Source organism: Marmota monax, unplaced genomic scaffold, assembly GCF_021218885.2.
Source record: "Marmota monax isolate L192 unplaced genomic scaffold, Marmota_monax_Labrador192_F-V1.1 WCK01_AAM20220418_F8-fsc00133, whole genome shotgun sequence".
NCBI classification, from domain to species: Eukaryota; Metazoa; Chordata; class Mammalia; order Rodentia; family Sciuridae; genus Marmota; species Marmota monax.
This window is the reverse complement of record NW_026694821.1, coordinates 2,992,692-3,013,278: the sequence shown is the minus strand read 5'-3', so window position 1 is coordinate 3,013,278 and position 20,587 is coordinate 2,992,692. Positions and strand designations below refer to the sequence as shown.

The following is a 20,587-nucleotide window of genomic DNA, read 5'->3' as shown; positions in this document are numbered from 1 at the left end:
AGAGACAAGGAAAGAAAGGACCACAAGCAATGCAGGTCAACTCAACATTAGAAGAGGTAACAGCTGCAGCAGATGGAATGTCAGATAAAGAATTCAGGATATACATGCTTCAGATGATCTGGAGTCTCAAGGAAGACATCAGACAGCAAAATCAGACACTTCAACAATGAATTACATAAACAAATCCAAGAAGCAAAAGACCAACTATACAGGGAGATAGAGGTTATAAAAAACAAACAAACAGAAATCCTAGAAATGCAGGAAGCAATAAACCAACTTAAAAACTCAATTGAGAATACTACCAGCAGAGTAGAACACTTAGAAGATAGAACATCAGACAATGAAGATAAAGTATTTCAACTTGAAAAGAACATAGACAGCTCAGCAAGACTGTTAAGAAACCATGAGCAGAACATCCAAGAAATATGGGATAACATCAAGAGACCAAATTTAAGAGTCATTGGGATACAGGAAGGGACAGAGTTTCAAACCAAAGGAATGAGCAATCTATTCAATGAAATAATACGAGAAAACTTCCCAGACTTGAAGAATGAGACAGAACCCCAAATCCTAGAAGCCTATAGGACGCCGAATGTGCAAAATCATAAGAGACCCACACCTAGACACATTATAATGAAGATGCCCAACATACAGAATAAGGAGAGAATTTTAAAAGCTACAAGAGAAAGGAAGCAGATCACATTTAGGGGTAAGCCAATCAGGATAACAGCTGATCTTTCAACACAGGCTCTGAAAGCTAGAAGATCCTGGAATAACATATTTCAAACACTGAAAGAAAATGGGTTCCAACCAAGAATTGTGTTTCCAGCGAAATTAAGCTTCAGGATGGAAGATGAAATTAAAACCTTCCACGATAAACAAAAGTTAAAAGAATTTGCAGCTAGAAAACGATCTCTTCAAAACATCCTTGAAAAAACAGTACAGGAAGAGGAAATAGAAAATAACAATGAAAACCAACAGTGGGAGGTAGGACAGTAAAGGGGGGAAAAATAATCAAAGAGGAAAACAAACCATGTTTAGTAACATAAATAAACAAATATGGCTGGAAGAACAACCCATATCTCAATAATAATCCTAAATGTTAATGGCTTAAACTCACCAATTAAGAGACACAGGCTAGTAGAATGGATCACAAAACAAGACCCAACAATATGCTGCCTACAGGAGACGCATTTGATAGGAAAAGACATACATAGGCTGAAGGTGAAAGGTTGGGAAAAATCATATCACTCATATGGACTTCGGAAACAAGCAGGTGTGTCCATACTCATATCAAATAAAATAGATTTCAAGCCCAAGTTAATCAAAAGGGATAAAGAGGGACACTACATACTGCTCAAGGGAACCATACACCAACAAGACATAACAATCATAAATATATATGCCCCTAACAATGGTGCAGCTATGTTCATCAAACAAACTCTTCTCAAGTTCAAGAGTCTAATAGACCACCATACAATAATCATGGGAGACTTCAACACACCTCTCTCGCCACTGGACAGATCTTCCAAACAAAAGTTGAATAAGGAAACTATAGAACTCAATAACACAATTAATTACCTAGACTTAATTGACATATATAGAATATACCACCCAACATCAAGCAGTTACACTTTTTTCTCAGCAGCACATGGATCCTTCTCAAAAATAGATCATATATTATGTCACAGGGCAACTCTTAGACAATATAAAGGAGTAGAGATAATACCATGCATCCTATCTGATCATAATGGAATGGAACTGAAAATCAACGATAAAAGAAGGAAGGAAAAAGCATGCATCACTTGGAGAATGAACAATAGGTGACTGAATGATCAATGGGTTATAGAAGACATCAAGGAGGAAATTAAAAAATTCTTAGAGATAAATGAAAACACAGACACAACATATCGGAATCTATGGGACACATTGAAAGCAGTTCTAAGAGGAAAATTCATTGCTTGGAGTTCATTCCTTAAAAAAAGAAAAAACCAACAAATAAATGATCTCACACTTCATCTCAAAATCCTTGAAAAAGAAGAGCAAAACAACAGCAAAATAAGTAGAAGGCAAGAAATAATGAAAATCAGAGCTGAAATTAATGAAATCGAAACAAAAGAAACAATTGAAAAAATTGACAAAACTAAAAGTTGGTTCTTTGAAAAAATAAACAAAATCGACAGACCCTTAGCCATGCTAACAAAAAGAAGGAGAGAGAGAACTCAAATTACTAGCATACGGGATGAAAAAGGCAATATCACAACAGACACTTCAGATATACAGAAGATAATCAAAAATTATTTTGAATCCTTATACTCCAATAAATCAGAAGATAGTGAAGGCATCGATAAATTTCTTAAGTCATATGATCTGCCCAGATTGAGTCAGGAGGATATAGACAACCTAAACAGACCAATATCAATTGAGGAAATAGAAGAAACCATCAAAAGACTACCAACTAAGAAAAGCCCAGGACCGGACGGGTATACAGCAGAATTTTACAAAACCTTTAAAGAGGAACTAATACCAATACTTTTCAAGCTACTTCAGGAAATAGAAGATAATTAGAAAGTATTTTGAAACCCTATATTCTAATAAAATAGAAGACAGTGAAGACATCGATAAATTTCTTAAGTCATATGAGCTGCCCAGATTGAGTCAGGAAGACACAATTTAAACAGACCAATAACAAAGGAAGAAATAGAAGAAGCCATCAAAAGACTACCAACCAAGAAAAGCCCTGGACCAGATGGGTATACAGCAGAGTTTTACAAAACCTTCAAAGAAGAATTAATACCAATACTTTTCAACCTATTTCAAGAAATAGAAAAAGAAGGAGCTCTTCCAAATTCATTCTATGAGGCCAACATCACCCTGATCCCGAAACCAGACAAAGACACTTCAAAGAAAGAAAACTACAGACCAATATCTCTAATGAACATAGATGCAAAAATTCTCAATAAAATCCTGGCGAATCGAATACAAAAGCATATCAAAAAAATTGTGCACCATGATCAAGTAGGATTCATCCCTGGGATGCAAGGTTGGTTCAATACACAGAAATCAATAAATATTATTCACCACATCAATAGACTTAAAGATAAGAACCATATGATCGTCTCGATAGATGCAGAAAAAGCATTCGACAAAGTACAGCATCCTTTTATGTTCAAAACACTAGAAAAACTGGGGATAACAGGAACTTACCTCAACATGGTAAAAGCTATATATGCTAAGCCTCAGGCTAGCATCATTCTAAATGGAGAAAAACTGAAGGCATTCCCGCTAAAATCTGGAACAAGACAGGGATGCCCTCTCTCACCACTTCTATTTAATTTAGTCCTTGAAATACTAGCCAGAGCAATTAGACAGACAAAAGAAATTAAAGGCATAAAAATAGGAAAAGAAGAACTTAAAATATCACTATTTGCGGACGATATGATCCTATAATTAGAAGACCCAAAAGGGTCTACAAAGAAACCACTAGAACTAATAAATGAATTCAGCAAAGTGGCAGGATATAAAATCAACACGCATAAATCAAAGGCATTCCTGTATATCAGCAACAAAACTTCTGAAATGGAAATGAGGAAAACCACCCCTTTCACAATATCCTCAAAAAAAAATAAAATACTTGGGAATCAACCTAACAAAAGAGGTGAAAGATTTATACAATGAAAACTACAGAACCCTAAAGAGAGAGATAGAAGAAGATATTAGAAGATGGAAAAATGTACCCTGTTCATGGATAGGCAAAACCAACATCATCAAAATGGCGATATTACCCAAAGTTCTCTACAGATTCAACGCAATGCCAATCAAAATCCCAACGGCATTTCTGGTAGAAATAGATAAAGCTATCATGAAATTCATATGGAAAAACAAAAGACCCAGAATAGCAAAAGCAATTCTAAGCAGGAAGTGTGAATCGGGAGGTATAGCGATACCAGATTTCAAACTGTACTACAGAGCAATAGTAACAAAAACAGCATGGTACTGGTACCAAAACAGGCAGGTGGACCAATGGTACAGAATAGAGGACACAGAGACCAATCCACAAAATTACAACTTTCTTATATTTGATAAAGGCGCTAAAAGCATGCAATGGAGAAAGGATAGCATCTTCAACAAACGGTGCTGGGAAAACTGGAAATCCATATGCAACAAAATGAAGCTGAACCCCTTTCTCTCGCCATGCACAAAAGTTAATTCAAAATGGATCAAGGAGATAGATATCAAATCAGAGACTCTGCACCTGATAGAAGAAAAAGTTGGCTCCGATCTACACATTGTGGGGTCGGGCTCCAAATTCCTTAATAGGACGCCCATAGCCCAAGAGTTAAATACAAGAATAAACAAATGGGACTTACTTAAACTAAAAAAGTTTTTTCTCAGCAAGAGAAACAATAAGAGAGGTAAAAAGGGAACCTACATCCTGGGAACAAATTTTTACTCCTCACACTTCAGATAGAGCCCTAATATCCAGAATATACAAAGAACTCCAAAAATTAAACAATAAGATAACAAACAACCCAATCAACAAATGGGCCAAGGACCTGAACAGACACTTCTCAGAGGAGGACATACAATCAATCAATAAGTACATGAAAAAATGCTCACCATCTCTAGCAGTCAGAGAAATGCAAATCAAAACCACCCTAAGATACCATCTCACTCCAGTAAGACTGGCAGCCATTATGAAGTCAAGCAACAATAAGTGCTGGCGAGGATGTGGGGAAAACGGTACACTTGTACATTGCTGGTGGGACTGCAAACTGGTGCGGCCAATATGGAAAGCAGTATGGAGATTCCTAGGAAAGCTGGGAATGGAACCACCATTTGACCCAGCTATCGCCCTTCTCGGTCTATTCCCTGAGGACCTTAAAAGAGCATACTATAGGGATACTGCCACATCAATGATCATAGCAGCACAATTCACAATAGCTAGACTTTGGAATCAACCTAGATGCCCTTCAATAGATGAATGGATTAAAAAACTGTGGCATTTATACACAATGGAGTATTACGCAGCACTAAAAAATGACAAAATCATGGATTTTGCAGGGAAATGGATGGCATTAGAGCAGATTATGCTAAGTGAAGCTAGCCAATCCTTAAAAAACAAATGCCAAATGTCTTCTTTGATATAAAGAGAGCAACTAAGATCAGAACAGGGAAGAAGAGCATGAGGAAAAGATTAACATTAAACAGAGACGAGTGGGGGGAGAGAAAGGGAGAGAGAAGGGAAACTATGGAAATGGAAGGAGACCCTCATTGTTACACAAAATTACATATAAGAGTTTGTGAGGGGAAAGGGGAAAAAAAAAAAAACAAGGGAGAGAATTAAACAACAGCAGATGAGGTAGAGAGGGAAGATGAGAGGGAAGGGGAGGGGGGATAGTAGGGGATAGGAAAGGTAGCAGAATACAACAGTCATTAATATGGTATTATGTAAAAATGTGGATGTGTAACCGATGTGATTCTGCAACTTGTATTTGGGGTAAAAAATGGGAGTTCATAACCCACTTGAATCAAATGTATGGAAGATGATATGTCATGAGCTTTGTAATGTTTTGAACAACCAATAAAAAAATAAATAAAAATAAGTAAAAATAATCTTACTGCATTTAATCACAGATTTCTAAAGTAAAAATTGAACTTATGATGATATAAAATATACCATGATCCATGAAGTTTGAAGCTCAATAAAATCAGGACTAAGAATCTGCTAATATTTAATTCATTTTTTGATTTGTTTTGAATTATTTTTGAAGATGTTGAACAAGGAAATCAAGACTCAATCAATACTCATAATATTTATATCAGTCACTGAGTATACAAGAAACTACTAGGTCCATAAACAAAACAATGAAACACATGAAAGAGGGAGAAAAATAAATAAAAATAGGCAGTATCTGACTTGATATAAGGGCAATATAATGTTGATGTTCACTGAGGCATTTACACATTTTTTTCATTCCTACCAAAATACCACTTCCAGTAAGTAACATTACCCAATCGTTCAGGATCCTTTCCTGCCACAATTGCCCTGGGCCTCCTACCTGAAGCTCTGCTGAGCCAGCTTCCTAAGCCCTGACAATTTCCACTTAGCTACCCAATTTTCTTCTTTGGATACTAGGATCTGGGTGTTCACAAACATACTATGAATTTTTTATTTTTATTTTTAGTTGTAGAGAACACATACCTTTATTTATTTATTTTTTTATTTTTGTATGGTGTTGGGGATCGAACCTAGTGCCTCACACATACTAGGCAAGCGCTCTACCACTGAGCCTCAACCTGGCCCGACATACTATACATTTTAAATAAGAAAGTTGTTGTGGGCTAATCTGAAAATCAAAATAATATTTAAATAATCAATTTAAATTTGATTTTAATTATCAATTTAAAGTGAGAATGCATTTTTAAAACTCCAAATTACCAACTCTTTCTATTCAGAAATGTGTCTATAAACACATCCAGATTGAAACCAGCCCAACTTCTCTCCTTGTTGTGAATGTTTATAGACATTTAAATTAATACCCAATTCACAAATAAATTTCAAAATGTCAGGTCTAGCTACTTCAGGAAAGGCTATAGAAAGATATAAGTTAATAGCATTATGCTGAAAAAAATTTCTTTTTTGAGAATTAATATAATTTAGAGGTCCAATCAATCTGACTGGGAATCAACATTTAGGAATTCAAATATAAAACTTTAAGCTTAGAGTCCAGGTGACTAAAAAGATTCAGCTTCAGAGATTCCTTGACTCACCTTGCTCTAAATGTCATAATACTAGATACCTTGGTTAGACTTTAAAGAGGCTAGTTTTCACACAGATTCGGCACTGCTATAAATGGCAGTCTAGGGGATCTGCCCTTAAAACAAAGTTTCCCCATAGTACAGAGGCATTTTACTAATCTGCCACCTTTCTATGACCCTCCAAATCAGTCCAGTAAAAGCTTCTTTTCTCTTCCATTACTCATACAAAGCCATCATCCAAGAATTAGTTTTAAAACTTCAAAAACTACATATAAATTTTACGGAACAAGCGAATGTTTATATAGTTTAATATTAATAAAAATTTTTAAAGATTCAAGCCTCGCTACATTAAGAATGGCTGAAACTTCATTAATTTTTCTCATGTTGTTTACTAATTTTAGATTTTGGAAAACTACTAAATACTTAAAACTTTAACCTTTGGTTTACAGTATCCCCAAGCAGAAAGTTATATATGGGTTCTTTGAGACACCAATCTAGCAGAAAATTTAATGACTTGAACATAGAAAATTTGAAAATTAAAAAACTGTTAAATACCAACACCTAAGAAGACTGTATTCTAGATTTACAGAAAGAAAGTGTGCAAATACTTTATTGTACTTTTTCGATTCAAGGCTTAAACTTTAAGTATGTTTAAGTATGTTTATTGATTGACTACTGTGCTGAGTATTGAACCCCAAGCTGACGTCAGGCATACTAAGTAAATGCTCTACCATTAAGCTACACCCTCAACCCAGACACTTGTAGTAAACTTAATTATGGAGTGTAATGAAAGGATAACGGAGCAAGTAGTGGAAACAAGCCCATTTTTAGCCTCAAACTATGAATTTGAGTATTTTTTTTCTTAAGTAACAGAATTTTAACTAATTATGCAAAATAGCCAATTCAATTTCATAATGTAAGAAGGTTAGGATATTACCAATAGGAACATTTACTACACAAAATAACTGTAAAAGCCATTTTCATTGGCAAATGAATGGGAAAGAATATTCTACTGTCATCACTATAATAGTGTGGCTGGAACACTAACTTTGAGGTATGGCAGGTACCGATTCCTAAACAATCTCTAAACACCAATCCAAAGTAATATGTTCATTTCAATATTAAATTCTACCTTTCCCAAGATTTCAGTTACCTCAGAAATCTCCTGATTAGTAAACTGCTTGTACACTTACTATGTTTTTCATGTAATACCTTTAAATAACCAATAAATTTTAGCTCAGAGAAATCAGTGACACTATAAGCTCCACCCGTAATTTATTCATTGTTATAGTCCTACTTCCTAACACATACCTTATACATAATAGATGCTCAAAAGATACTTGAAGCATCCAGTCCATCTTTCAACTAGCTTCACTGTTGATTAATATTCTATTGACTTATTTCAAACCAAATTTTACATCTAAAATTTTTCTTCTGAATTTTTCGGTTTATAAAATTTTGAGGGGAAGAACTTTCACTTTTCTCTTAGTCAATTTATTATGAAAAAACTACTTGATTTTTTTCCCAACGTTTATTCCAAAGTATGCCAAGACTATACGTAAGATCTCTCCTAGATACTAAATAAATAGCTAGGGATTTTGGTCCAGAAAGAATAGCACAGTCTAAAGCACCAGACCTAACTAAAGTGCCAACTACCCTCAGGAATTGCAGAATAGAAATGTTTTGGGGACAAAGACAGAAACAGATGTAAATGCATGGCATAAGTGGAGTTCATCTCTATTTCATTCCTTTTTTTCTTCCATTTAGCCATCTATTTACTATACTTACAAACTTTTATTCTGTATTCCTAAATACGTATCCTTTGTTTATCATATACTTTAAATAATTAAGAAAAAAGCTGCAATTTCATCCATGCATGCTTACTTTAGAAAAATGGTCATTTCGAAAACTACTTATTACTTAGGCTTGACCTGAAATATTTTATTTCAGTGTAGAAGTTCCCAAAAGAATTTTCTGGAGTAAGGGAACTAAGGGAGTCTTTGAGATTCTTTTTAGTTTTAGAAGGTAAAAAACAATTTTTATATTAACACTAAACCATCATTTGCCTTTTTCATTCCCATTGTCTCTGTAACAATGGAAGTATCCAGAAGACACATGAAGTGTCATATCACAACAAACTGAATGTAGAAAAGATAGAGAATTCTTTGTCATCAAGCCAGACATCACAGTTTACAAAGATGTAAGATGTAAATGTCACTCTAGTCATTAAGTATTTTTTGACTTAGAAAATTTACCTTTTTTCACTTAAAAATTATGTCAACATAATTACATTTAATGCTTGAATTAAGTAAAAAAAGGTTAATTCTGTTAATTCCTAATATGCCAAACATTGACATATATAACCTAGTAAACAAAAGCTCTCTAAAATTCTCAGTAATTTTTTGAGAGAAGGGTCCCTGAGAACAGCTCAGAATGACTAATGGTCTAGCAGAGGGCACAAGGGCCTTCCTACCATCTAAATTTTACTGAAAAAACGAAATTTACAAAATGTAAGGTAATTCTATTTAAAATTATTAGGACAGTGGACTTACCATTATAGGTTATTCTTGGCTTTGTTAAACACATCACAAGGTGCAAATCCATTTCATCAGAGGGTACAAATTTTGAGCATACAGGGCACTTAAATCCTAAAAAATAAAAGAAACCCAAGTCACTTGACTATTCTTAATAATCCAACTATGATTTTTAAAAAGCATCTCAAACTTCAATATCACACAATAATGCATTATAGTACTTGTGTACAATTTAGTGAGAAAAGTTTGTGACCATATTTAAATTAGTTTATTAAAATCATCCTATCATTAAAAAAAAAAGAAACAGGTTCAAATGAGAATTCTCACTCTTCCTAATGTTCTGGTCCAGTAATTCTCATGTTTCTAATTTCTTGCATTAATCTATCGACACATATAATTTCATTTTATAGTAGCTTTCCAATACGACCATCTTAGTGAAAATTACCTTTCCCAACCTGAAAAGGTACACAGAGTCACAAGTTTTTACAGTCTCATAGGACCTTAGAAACTACTCAATATTTTTAGAACTTATAAGGAAGAATGTGAAGGCTTTCAGAACAGCAAAAACAGCCTACAATCTAAGACTCCTCTCATTGACATCTACATTAGTAGTTGCTATGGTTTGGCTAGAATATGAGTAAGTCCCCCAAGATTTCCTGTGTTGGAAGTTTCATCCCCATGTGGTAAAGAGGGGATGGGACCCTAAAAAAGTGGGGCCTTGTGGGTGGTCTTTAGATCACTGGTGGCATGCCCTCAGAAGGGATTAAAGTAGTTCTAATGGAATTCTAGGGTTATAAAAGTCTGAGCCTAACCTCTTACTGGCTCTCTAGCTTCCTCCTGTCTGATGATGTGATCCCTCCTTGCCACTGTGAGGCCTTCACCAGAGCCACACTAATACCAGCCAGTACCATGCCCTTGACCTCCACAACCATGGGCTAAAGAAACCACTTTTCTAAAGTTACCAGACCCATATTTATAAAAATATGTCAAAATATACTCATGTACATCTAAAAAGAATAAATAACATGAAGAATAAATAAAGTTACTCAGCCTTGGGTATTTCATTATAATAACAAAAAAACAGTATCAAGTGGTCTTTTCACCATACTGTTACTAAAGTCATAACACAAGTAACAACAGCATCAAGCCAGGGCACATTTTTGACAAATTAAATATTAGTTCGTCTCCCACAATTATTAGTTTTAACTACTAAATATTTGCCTGAAGTACTCCATTAAAAATAAACCTACTAAAGGAGACAATCGGTCATTAGTCAGTTTTATTCTACTACCTTACTTACCAAAGAAAACTGTCTCGTTCCCTGATTCCTTACTGCTTAGGCAGTCATCATGTTTCCCTACTGTCTCACTATTCTCCCGACACTCTCCACCCCAACACGGTAAGACGCTTGAGCAGAGCTGGAATATAATCCCAATTTGTAGTTTGGCTAGGGACAAATGAGGAGTGAAACAAAAAGAGTTCCAAGAAAAACTGATTGAATCAGCCTAAGAAAGAGTGAGAGACTATACTAGTCAATAGTAAAAAGCAGTAGCAGCAAAGTCAGTAGGCAAGAGAGAGTGGAGTGTCTCTTATTGACTTGTGTGTAAACTGGACTTATAAGGGAAAAGAAACTATAGGCAAGCATGGGAAAGGGTCCACATGGGAGATCCTGGAGCAAACACACAGAGGGAAGGAGGAGCAGCACTGTTAGAGACAACTAATATAACCAGTAGTGAAAGGGCATTCTGCAGCTCTCTAGGTTCAGGGACCATCTTCTTTCTATGGTGACGTGATAATGGCAACCAAATGAGTTAGACCACAACCATAATCTCATACAGAACTTTACAAGGATTTGAGAAAAGGTTTTAGCATAGCTTCTCATCCAAGTATTCAATTTCAAAAATGAAATATATGCTTTTGAACAACATTTTAAAAATCATATTAAGGGCTGGGGTTGTGGCTCAGTGGCAGAGTGCTTCCTTCACAAGTGTGAGGCACTAGGTTTGATCCTCAGTACCACATTTAAAAATAAACAAAGATATTGTGTCCACATATAAAAAAATATTAGTAAAACCCCATATTAATTGCATTTGAAAAGAAATGTTTTACTTCAACTTCCTGAAAACCACCATAATGAAAAGTGGGGGAGGAGGATTCATTTAAAAAAAAATCAAACTACAAAAAATTAGTAATTGCCTACTACAGACTACATCAGATACAATGAAATTTGATCAACTTTGGAGAAGGCAAAGAGGCCCTCAAAGCAGCAACTAAATTTCAAGGACCAACAATCTTTTTTCCTTGGAAATTTAAAAACTTGCTGCTTTTGAGGTTAAACAGGGCATAAAACAGGGACAGAGGTGAACAATGTCAGAACTACTGATCAGAATTATCTGAGTAATGACACACAATCCCTAAATCTTTAATAAATGTACATTATAAAAAGCTTCACTGAGATCATCCAGCAACCCTACGGAGGAAAAACAGTATATACAAAAAAACTACTGGAATTTACAATGTGAATTTATTTTATTTTTTTTTAAAATATTTATTTATTTATTTATTTTAGTTCTCGGCAGACACAACATCTTTGTATGTGGTGCTGAGGATCGAACCCGGGCCGCATGCATGCCAGGCGAGCGTGCTACCGCTTGAGCCACATCCCCAGCCCCTACAATGTGAATTTAAACATCGTGTCTCTCCTCTCCCCAAAACCCACTAAAGTGACAAGGAATAAAATTCTAGAAAAAGAACTTAAGGAAAGTCAGCAGCAAAACAGAAAATTAAAAAAATACATGAACAAATAAATAGGACTGAGAAAATGGATAACCTGAATGCTGAAAAAAGTAAATAAATTCTCACTACGGAATCCATAGCTCCATAACTCTTCAGGTAATGATGATACAAACAGACCCTTAGGGCTGGGGCTGTAGTTCAGTGGTAAAGTGCTTGTCTACCACACATGAGGTGAGGCACTGGGTTTGATGCTCAACACCACATAAAAATAAAGGTACTGTGTCTATCTACAAGTTAAAAAAAAAAAAAAAAAAACCCACAGATCTTCAGGCTCCCAATCCATGACATCCAGGCAAGCAACTACCATTCTCCTACCAGAACAAGAGAACAGAGGTTTATTATGGAAAAATGAACCAAGAAAGATATATAACTGAGGATACCAGGCATGGCAATGGGCAGGAAGAAAATATAGCTCAGTTGGTAGAGTGCTTGCCTTGCATGCACAAGGCCCTGAGTTCAATCCCTAGCAAAACACACACACACACACACACACACACACACACACACACACACACACCTGGCCACTGAAAAAAGTCCTTCTCTATCTCTACCCATTAAGAATATGATAGATTCTTAAGTCAAATGAAACATCAAAGATTCTTGCCTATTGTAAGCCTTAGTCTTGCATATAAAACTTCCAATTAACTTTTTAAGGTCTTTCTCTATAGCACCATGCAATAAAGAGGAAAAGATTAATCATGGTGAAATTAATCAAAACCAAATCCAAAAGACAAATGACAAAAATTTTTGTAATATATATCAAAAACAAAAAGAGGCCAGGTGTGGTGGCACAGGCCTGTAATCCCAGCACCTCGAGAGGCTGAGGCAGGATCATGACGAGTTCAAAGATAGCCTCAGCAAAAGCAAGGTGCTAAGCAACTTAGTGAGACCCTGTCTCTAAATAAAATACAAAATAGGGCTAGGGATGTGGCTCAGTGCCCCTTACTAAGTTCAATATCTAGTACATATATACAAACACACCAAAACACTTAAAATTGAAGAAAAATAAAAATCAAAACTGTTAGAAAAATGGGCAAAAGTTCTAAAAAGATATTTCACCAAAAATATATGCAAATGACACTTAAATGAAAAACTGCACAGCACTTGATTAAAGAACAAAAAACACTTTTAAGTTCTTTGCATTTCTTTATTCTCATGTTAGTGACTTTAGGAGAGAGGAGAGAGAAACAGAGATGTTTAACTCACTGTATTTAACTAGAAATCCAGGTGGTTCTCTGTAGACACAAGACAGCTTTCTAGACTTGGGCTCTATTTTACAGAGATACCATTTCTCATTAGATCAGTGAAAACTCAAAAGTTTGATAACACATCGTTGATGTGGCTATGAGTAAATAAGCATATGCTGCTGGCAGGATTGTAAAATTGTACAATGTCTATAGAAAGGTAATTGGGCAATATCAATCAAAATTGTTTTTTCTTCTGATCTAGTTCTAAGAACCCACCAAGAAAGTAGAACCCCAACATTTAAAAAAAAAAAAAAGTAATTTACTGTGACACTATTTGAAATAGTACAATATTGGAAACAATTTATTTGATTACACATGAGATTTGGTGAATCTGGTATATCCAAAAAAGGAAATGTGTGAAAAAGAAATAAAGATCTCTATGAACTGAAATGGAGTGATATCCAGGATATATTAAGTAACATACTATGTTAGCAACTGTGTAAGAAAGGGTAAATAAGAATTCATATATGTGTGTGTGTACATCTGGAAGAAAAACAAAGCATACATTTCAAAATTGGATTAAAATGCAATTATCCATAGGAGGTGAGAATGGCAAGACATAGGTAAGAAGATATTCTGAATATACCTTTCAATAAAGCTTTTGATTTTTGAACAATATTAATGATTTGAAATTAAATATAAAAACAAATCACCAATGATTGAGGGAAAAATCCATACCCTTAATTACAAAACAACAAATGATATCAAACAGACTGCAAGGAAAAACACGCTCTATCCACTAAAAAGGGCCCAGCAGTAATGACAACCCAGTATCAATAAGCAGCCCCAGCATCTAGCCCTAGGTTTCTGTATCATCATTCCTCCACAAAAAAGAACCTGAGTTCCTTGGGAAAATGGTAGTTTTAGGTCCAGGACAGGGAAATTACAATATCTTGTTGTGCCAGTTTAAAAAGGTTCCTTCTTGGCCAAATTTGGGCGATTTGAGAATCAAAATAATGCACAGATTTTAATATATTAAGTTTTAAAAGAATGTAAAAGTACATATGGATAATTAGACATTCTGAAAATACTAATCCAATAATCGCTTAAACTAAGGTACTATTACAACAGAAAAAATGACTTGTAATCACTTAAATAAATGTTCAGCAAAAGGGAAAATTGACATGATGTGCTCTCTGATGTAATGCACTGAGGATGTAATATACCCATGTATATTCTTGCCAAATATAATCTGAACATAATTGTAAATAAATTTGGAAAAACCTTTAACACACAAAGGAGACAATAAAACAGTTAGACACACTAGGCAAGGGGAGCCTTTCAGAACTCTCAGAAAAACTATAATAAAAGTCAATGCATGCAGCAGTAGAAAATTTCAATAGTGCCTACTACTGGTCCCAAATATTATAAGATTTCTATTTATTGGGGGCTTTTGTTTCTATTTATTTGATTGCTTCTATTTACTTGCTTTGGTTTCCATACATCAAAGAATTTTTCCAATTTCCTTAATTATCCCAATAATTAAAGATATACTGCATCGAAGAAACAAGAACAGGAAACTATAAAATAATAAGAGAACCAAAAGAAAGCACTTGAAAATTAGAAATTTGATCAAAATTAAAGATTTATGTAGAAAGGTAAAAGAACTACTTGAGGTAATAATGCCAAATGTTAATAATTAACATCTACTATATAGCAGGAAATCATTTAAATACTTTGAACAAACTATTTAATTTACCTTTACATCTCTGAACTAGGTACAAGCATTTTACAGATGGATAAGTAACCAATCATTTATCTAGAAAATTGTCACAACAGAATTCAAGCAGACTTTCTGGCTTCAGAGCCCAAATCCTTAACTATTACTCTACACAGCATTTCTAACTCCTAAGAAGCAGAACCAGAAGTCAAAGACAGTAGATAATAAAAATCAGAAGGTCAATCCAGCTGGTCTAACATCCAACCAAAAAATGGAGAAACTGAGAAAAGAAGAAACTATAAAGACATAATGTAACATTTTTCTAGACTAAAGTTCATAAGTATGTAGACTCAAAGAATGTAAAAGAAACAAATGAAAATAAAAAGCCATATAAAATGTAAAGTTACATTACTATGAAAAAACAAAGCATTAGAGATTTTTAAAAATCTATTAAATATTTTCAAAAGATCAAAGCAAAATATCTAAAATAGTGTCCCAGACCTTTTTAAATTTTTGTCTTTAATGATATCACTACTTTTGGGGAGTTTAGGTGAAACTATTCTTCAGAATCAAAATGGCACTGGTCTTTTCAACATTAACACAATGTCACAGAAAGACAAGTGAAACAATAACTTCAAAAATTCCAAAAGGAAACATTTCATTTGGATTATGTACCTAAACTATTGATACATACATTTGATACATACATTTGATACATACATTTTTTTCCAGACAGATCTTTAATGCACACTTTTCAAGAGACTTCTAGAACACGTACTCCATTAAAACAGGAGAGCAAATAGATCCCTCACAGGAGAGAGATGAAGGGAAGTCCTTAGGTGCTAAATATGTGGCAGATCTAGAAGTATTTAGTCCAGGTTGGAAGAGGAAAAGTGAAGAGAAGGAGGGAAAAAGGAAACCTCAGGAATTATTCACAGAATAACATTTAATCTTTACTGGAGACACACTAGGCAAGGGGAGCCTTTCAGAACTCTCAGAAGGAAAAATAAATGGGAACTGCGAAATTTATATCCTCAAAGACTTAGGACACAATGACAAGATGAATCAAAACAACAAAAAATCAGAAATGTGGGAGTGGGTTGGTACAGGGGATTCAACCCAGGGGTGCTCTACCACTGAGTTACATATTCAGCCCTTTTTTACTCTGTTTCCCAGGCTTCCTTCAAACCTGTGACCTCCTGCCTTAGCCTCCCAACCTGCTGGGATGATAAGAGTGTGTACCATCATGCCTGATCTAAAGGACTCTTGATTGGCACCCAGATCCCGCTAAGGTGCCACTTTTCTCCAGGAATCTTTCTCTAATGCTCCACTCCAAAACAAGCTTTAATCATTGTCTCCCTTTGTGTTTCTTCTATGCTTGACAATATTTAATACTGCAACACAGTACTATACTAGTAATACAGAATTCCTCAGGTATGGTAGTCGCCATTTCCTATCTCTAATAATGGAATTAAAGATTTATAAGCAAAAGACTCTCTTGATTAAGCTGCTCACTTAAAGAGAATATAGGTCTAAGTAGAAAGAAATCAAAAGTGATGTAACTCAGCTCTTATAATTGCTCAGCCTTCAAGATTTCTGCCACAGCATCCTGGCTCAAAGAGCATCTTACGTTATTACACATGTACACACCATCTTTTCTTACGCTGAGCTTTTCATATTACCTCCTATTATTATCCAACTACAAATCTGGTAAAACCATTTAATCCTTTTCCTCCAAAAGAACACATCACCCATTAAACCCTTTTTGCCTCTGCTCTTGATTGTTAATAAAAATAAGAAAAACAGGTATACTGACAATCTATTGTCACTCAAGCCCAGATCATGACTCACCATCTTAGTGAAATCTTTAAGAGAACTCAAAACGAGAATGTCCTTCTCTGACCTACTATATTTCTTTTATTAATAATTCTCATTTGATGTCATTAATATTTCTTCCATATAGATCCTAACAAGTCTGAGAATACCTGTGAGACAGAAATTCTTCTAAATACTTTATTCACCTTGCCCATCAGACTAGACCTATATAAATCAACAATGAATAAATATCTAAATGGATGCAAAAACAAATTATATAGTTGTCCTGAGTTCTACAGAGGCAAGAGTGGTACAATTAAAGCAGATTACGGAATTCTAATTACCAATAACCATAATTTGACAATCAACAGAGCCCTAAGCATTGTTCATAAGAATGAGCTATTTTTTTTTTCAAATTCATTTTAAAGGTAAAGTTGTTTTAAACATACCAATAAAGGTAAATAAATTAACTTTTGTAAGTAAAGTTTTTTAGAGTATGTAATACATAATGCACATCTAAAGATCTGGATTCTAAACTGAGCAGACATACATCACTTGCTGATTGGACCTGTTCCAAATTTGGCAAATACAGAGTTATCTTTTTAAAGAAAAACTTCTCCAGAATATGCAAGTTAACTAACCTAAATAAACAGATAAGAGCAGTTTCATATTATCTGTCTTTTCTCTGGAACTATCATAGTATTTTTTGTTTGTTTGTTTTCCTTTTGTGTGTGTGCACGTTGTAAATTCAAGGCCTCTCATGTGCTCTCAAACACTTTAGCACTGAGCTAAATCCCCTGTTCACTGTCATGGTTTTAATAAGTAGAACTGAAAAGGAAAAAATGCTCAAGAGGCCAAAGGAGAAACCTATACTGTTTTAAAGTGACAGCTACTTATTAAAAGACAAAAATCTCTCTCAACAAAATGAAAACAGGCAGACAGCAAAAGTTCCAACAATACAGTGTAGCAGAATACATTCCAAAACAAGGTGGCATATTAATTTTTTTTTTTAAGGCACCAGGGATTGAACTCAGGGGCACTTGACCACTGAGCCACATCCCCAGCCCTATTTTGTTTTTTTATTTAGAGATTTTATTTTATTTTGTTTTTTATTTAAAGCTTAGCACCTTGCTTTTGCTGAGGCTGTCTTTGAACTCATGATCCTCCTACCTCAGCCTCCAGAACCACTAGGATTACAGGTGTGTGCTACTGCGCTTGGCTTGCATATTAAATTTTATTCTTGTTCATTAAGCATTTTTATCAAATATCTAATTCTCTAATCATCACCCAAAGCAACCCTGAGGGAGCTTACAAAACTATTATATACCAACTTGTTTAAAAAACATACTTGGAATGTCATGACCATATTTTAAGTCTACCAGGAAATCATCATTTTCTACCATCTACTCATTTCTACCTCTTCTGAAGAGAAGGGAAAAAAGAAATGAATAATTCTAAGTGAAAATTTGGTCTGATTTATTTTGTATAGTCTCAAAGTCATTAGTATAACTATTTTGATACACGGTAGGCATTTGAATATTGGAATGAATGAAAGACTATCCAAAGAAACCCTATTTTTTCACAGTTAAATATCAGCAAGCTGAAATGATTCATTAAAAGTCTTACAATAGTCATTTAAACATGCCCTCAAAGGTTTCTTTATACTTAAAAAAAAAAGTAATTTCATTTTCTTCTTTTCTCCTCTGATGAGAAACAGAACAAAGCAAAGCAGAAACACTTGTGGGATTATTTTTAAATGCTTTATATTTAACAATGCTCTGTTTTCCAAAAAGAGCTACTTTCTATGCTCACAGCAATTACTCCCACTCCATGACTCAACTTCATGAGAATGAGAATAGGTGGGTCCTTAGGGAGCATCTACTCTAATCTTATTTTAGAGATAAGAAAACCCAGAGAGGTAATAATGCTTGCAAGAAGTCATAAAACTACTCAACTGCAGAGCCATAACTAGGACTCTTTTTATTATATTCTTCAGCCTCCCCTCTATCAGACCTCTTCCATAGGTATTTATAACAAAAAATTTATAACACTTTATATATAAAAACATTATATAATCATGCAACCATCATAGGGGGAGCCTATTCCAAGAATGTTTTCAAGAAGAGATATTTCTTGTGAATGTTGGCAAGTATCAATAAAATGAAAGCTAGGATAAGCAAACATATTATATACTAGATATGCCATGAGTGAATCAAAATCGTTACTGGAATTAAATCCTGGACATTTTAACAAATGTACTTCCCATATTTACAGAAATATTTAGAAACCCAGAGAAATTAAGTATTTGAGATTCAGTAATAGCCTCCACAAATGAAAAAAAAAAAATTATAGCCATTGTTAAACTCATACCCAAGAAGTGCATGCATAAATTTTTATGTCTGTAGCACATTCACTAAAAATAACACTTTAGATACTAACTTCCCTTTTTGTGTATTTTATTTAGAGACAGGGTCTCACTGGGTTGCTTTAGCACCTTGCTTTTGCTGAGGCTGGCTTTGAACTTCAGATTCTCTGCCTCAGCCTTCCAAACCAGTGGGATTACAGGCTTGCAACACCATACCTGACAACTTCTTGCTTTTGTTTACTAAACTGAACTCTGTGTTCCTCATCCTATCTCATTTACTGTCTAGACTACTGTATCTATAACCTACAAATCTAATAGATTAGAATAACTATAAAAGATCTTAATGGTAGATGACAACTGACAGAAAAGGGTTCCCTGAAACTGCAATTTGTGCATGCTCCTATTATGTATAGAAAAGAATTCTGACACTGGAAACTATAGCTGTATTAGAAAATAAAGGTTGTCTTGACCCACATGGGTATATCCCCGGGAAAACCAACAAATAGCAAGATTTCTCTTTTAAATTTGTGTTGAGTCAATTAGATTAAACCCTCTTATAGATGAATATCAAATAGGACACAATGTGATTGCTCTTATCAGCTTGAAGAACTGGAACTGAAGAGCCCAAAGCTACATATACAGTAGAAGACTCAACTTAAACCATGGTAGTTTGGGACAGGTCAGTTCCCATAGAAAATTAAATTAAATTCATGTGGTAATACTAACAAGGTGTTCTTAATTTATTATTAAAGAATATGCCAGTAATAGAACAAGGACTTAGGGATCAGTGATTTAACTAATATTAATGGGTTTCATAAAATCTAATATACCAAGTGTCTTCTGCCACTAGGGAATTTGAAAATGCTCCCACATAACCACTAGGGTAGAAGAGAGGATAAAGCAGCAGGATGCTGAGTCAGCACAAGACAGACACAGGAGTGCTGTGGTTTGAGCTTGTTCCCCAAAGGTTTATGTGATAAGACACTTGTTCTTTGGAGAAGTGATACTTTGAAAGATGGTAGAACCTTTAAAGGGTGGGGCCCAGTAGAAAGTGATCGATCACTGGGGTTATCTGCCACAGAAGGAATTACTATAGTTCTTGAAGGACCCCAATTAGTTCCTATAGAAGTAAGTTGTTTAAAAAAAAAAAAAAAAAAAAAAAAGAGCAAACCTGTATTTAGTGTAACAAAGGCTTTCTTCATAATGGCTGACTCTGGAAACTACTTCTCATTAATATGTGTTCATTACTTTCTATTCTTCCAGGAATTAAATCTACATTAAATATTACGCTAGCCATATACTGGGTTGATAATTCCCTGTTTTTATGTTTATTCTCGTCTCCTGAATCTGCAAATTCACAAATGAATGAAATATAGCATTAAGCCTTAAGGATTTAATGACTCCAAAG

At 34.6% G+C, this 20,587-nt stretch overlaps 1 protein-coding gene across 3 annotated transcripts in view; it reads right to left on the bottom strand.

The window, feature by feature from the left end:
- The window catches only part of Znrf2 (zinc and ring finger 2), an 83,983-nt gene that overhangs the window by 29,616 nt on the left and 33,780 nt on the right, over positions 1-20,587 (bottom strand). For all 3 annotated transcript variants that reach the window (XR_009225095.1, XM_058573155.1, XM_046426014.2), the window contains exon 2: positions 9,315-9,410. Coding sequence is in view for 2 of the 3 variants with exons in the window: in XM_058573155.1 (XP_058429138.1) it covers positions 9,315-9,410 (96 nt within the window). In the remaining variant the exon portion in view is untranslated. The remainder of the gene's footprint in view (positions 1-9,314; positions 9,411-20,587) is intronic.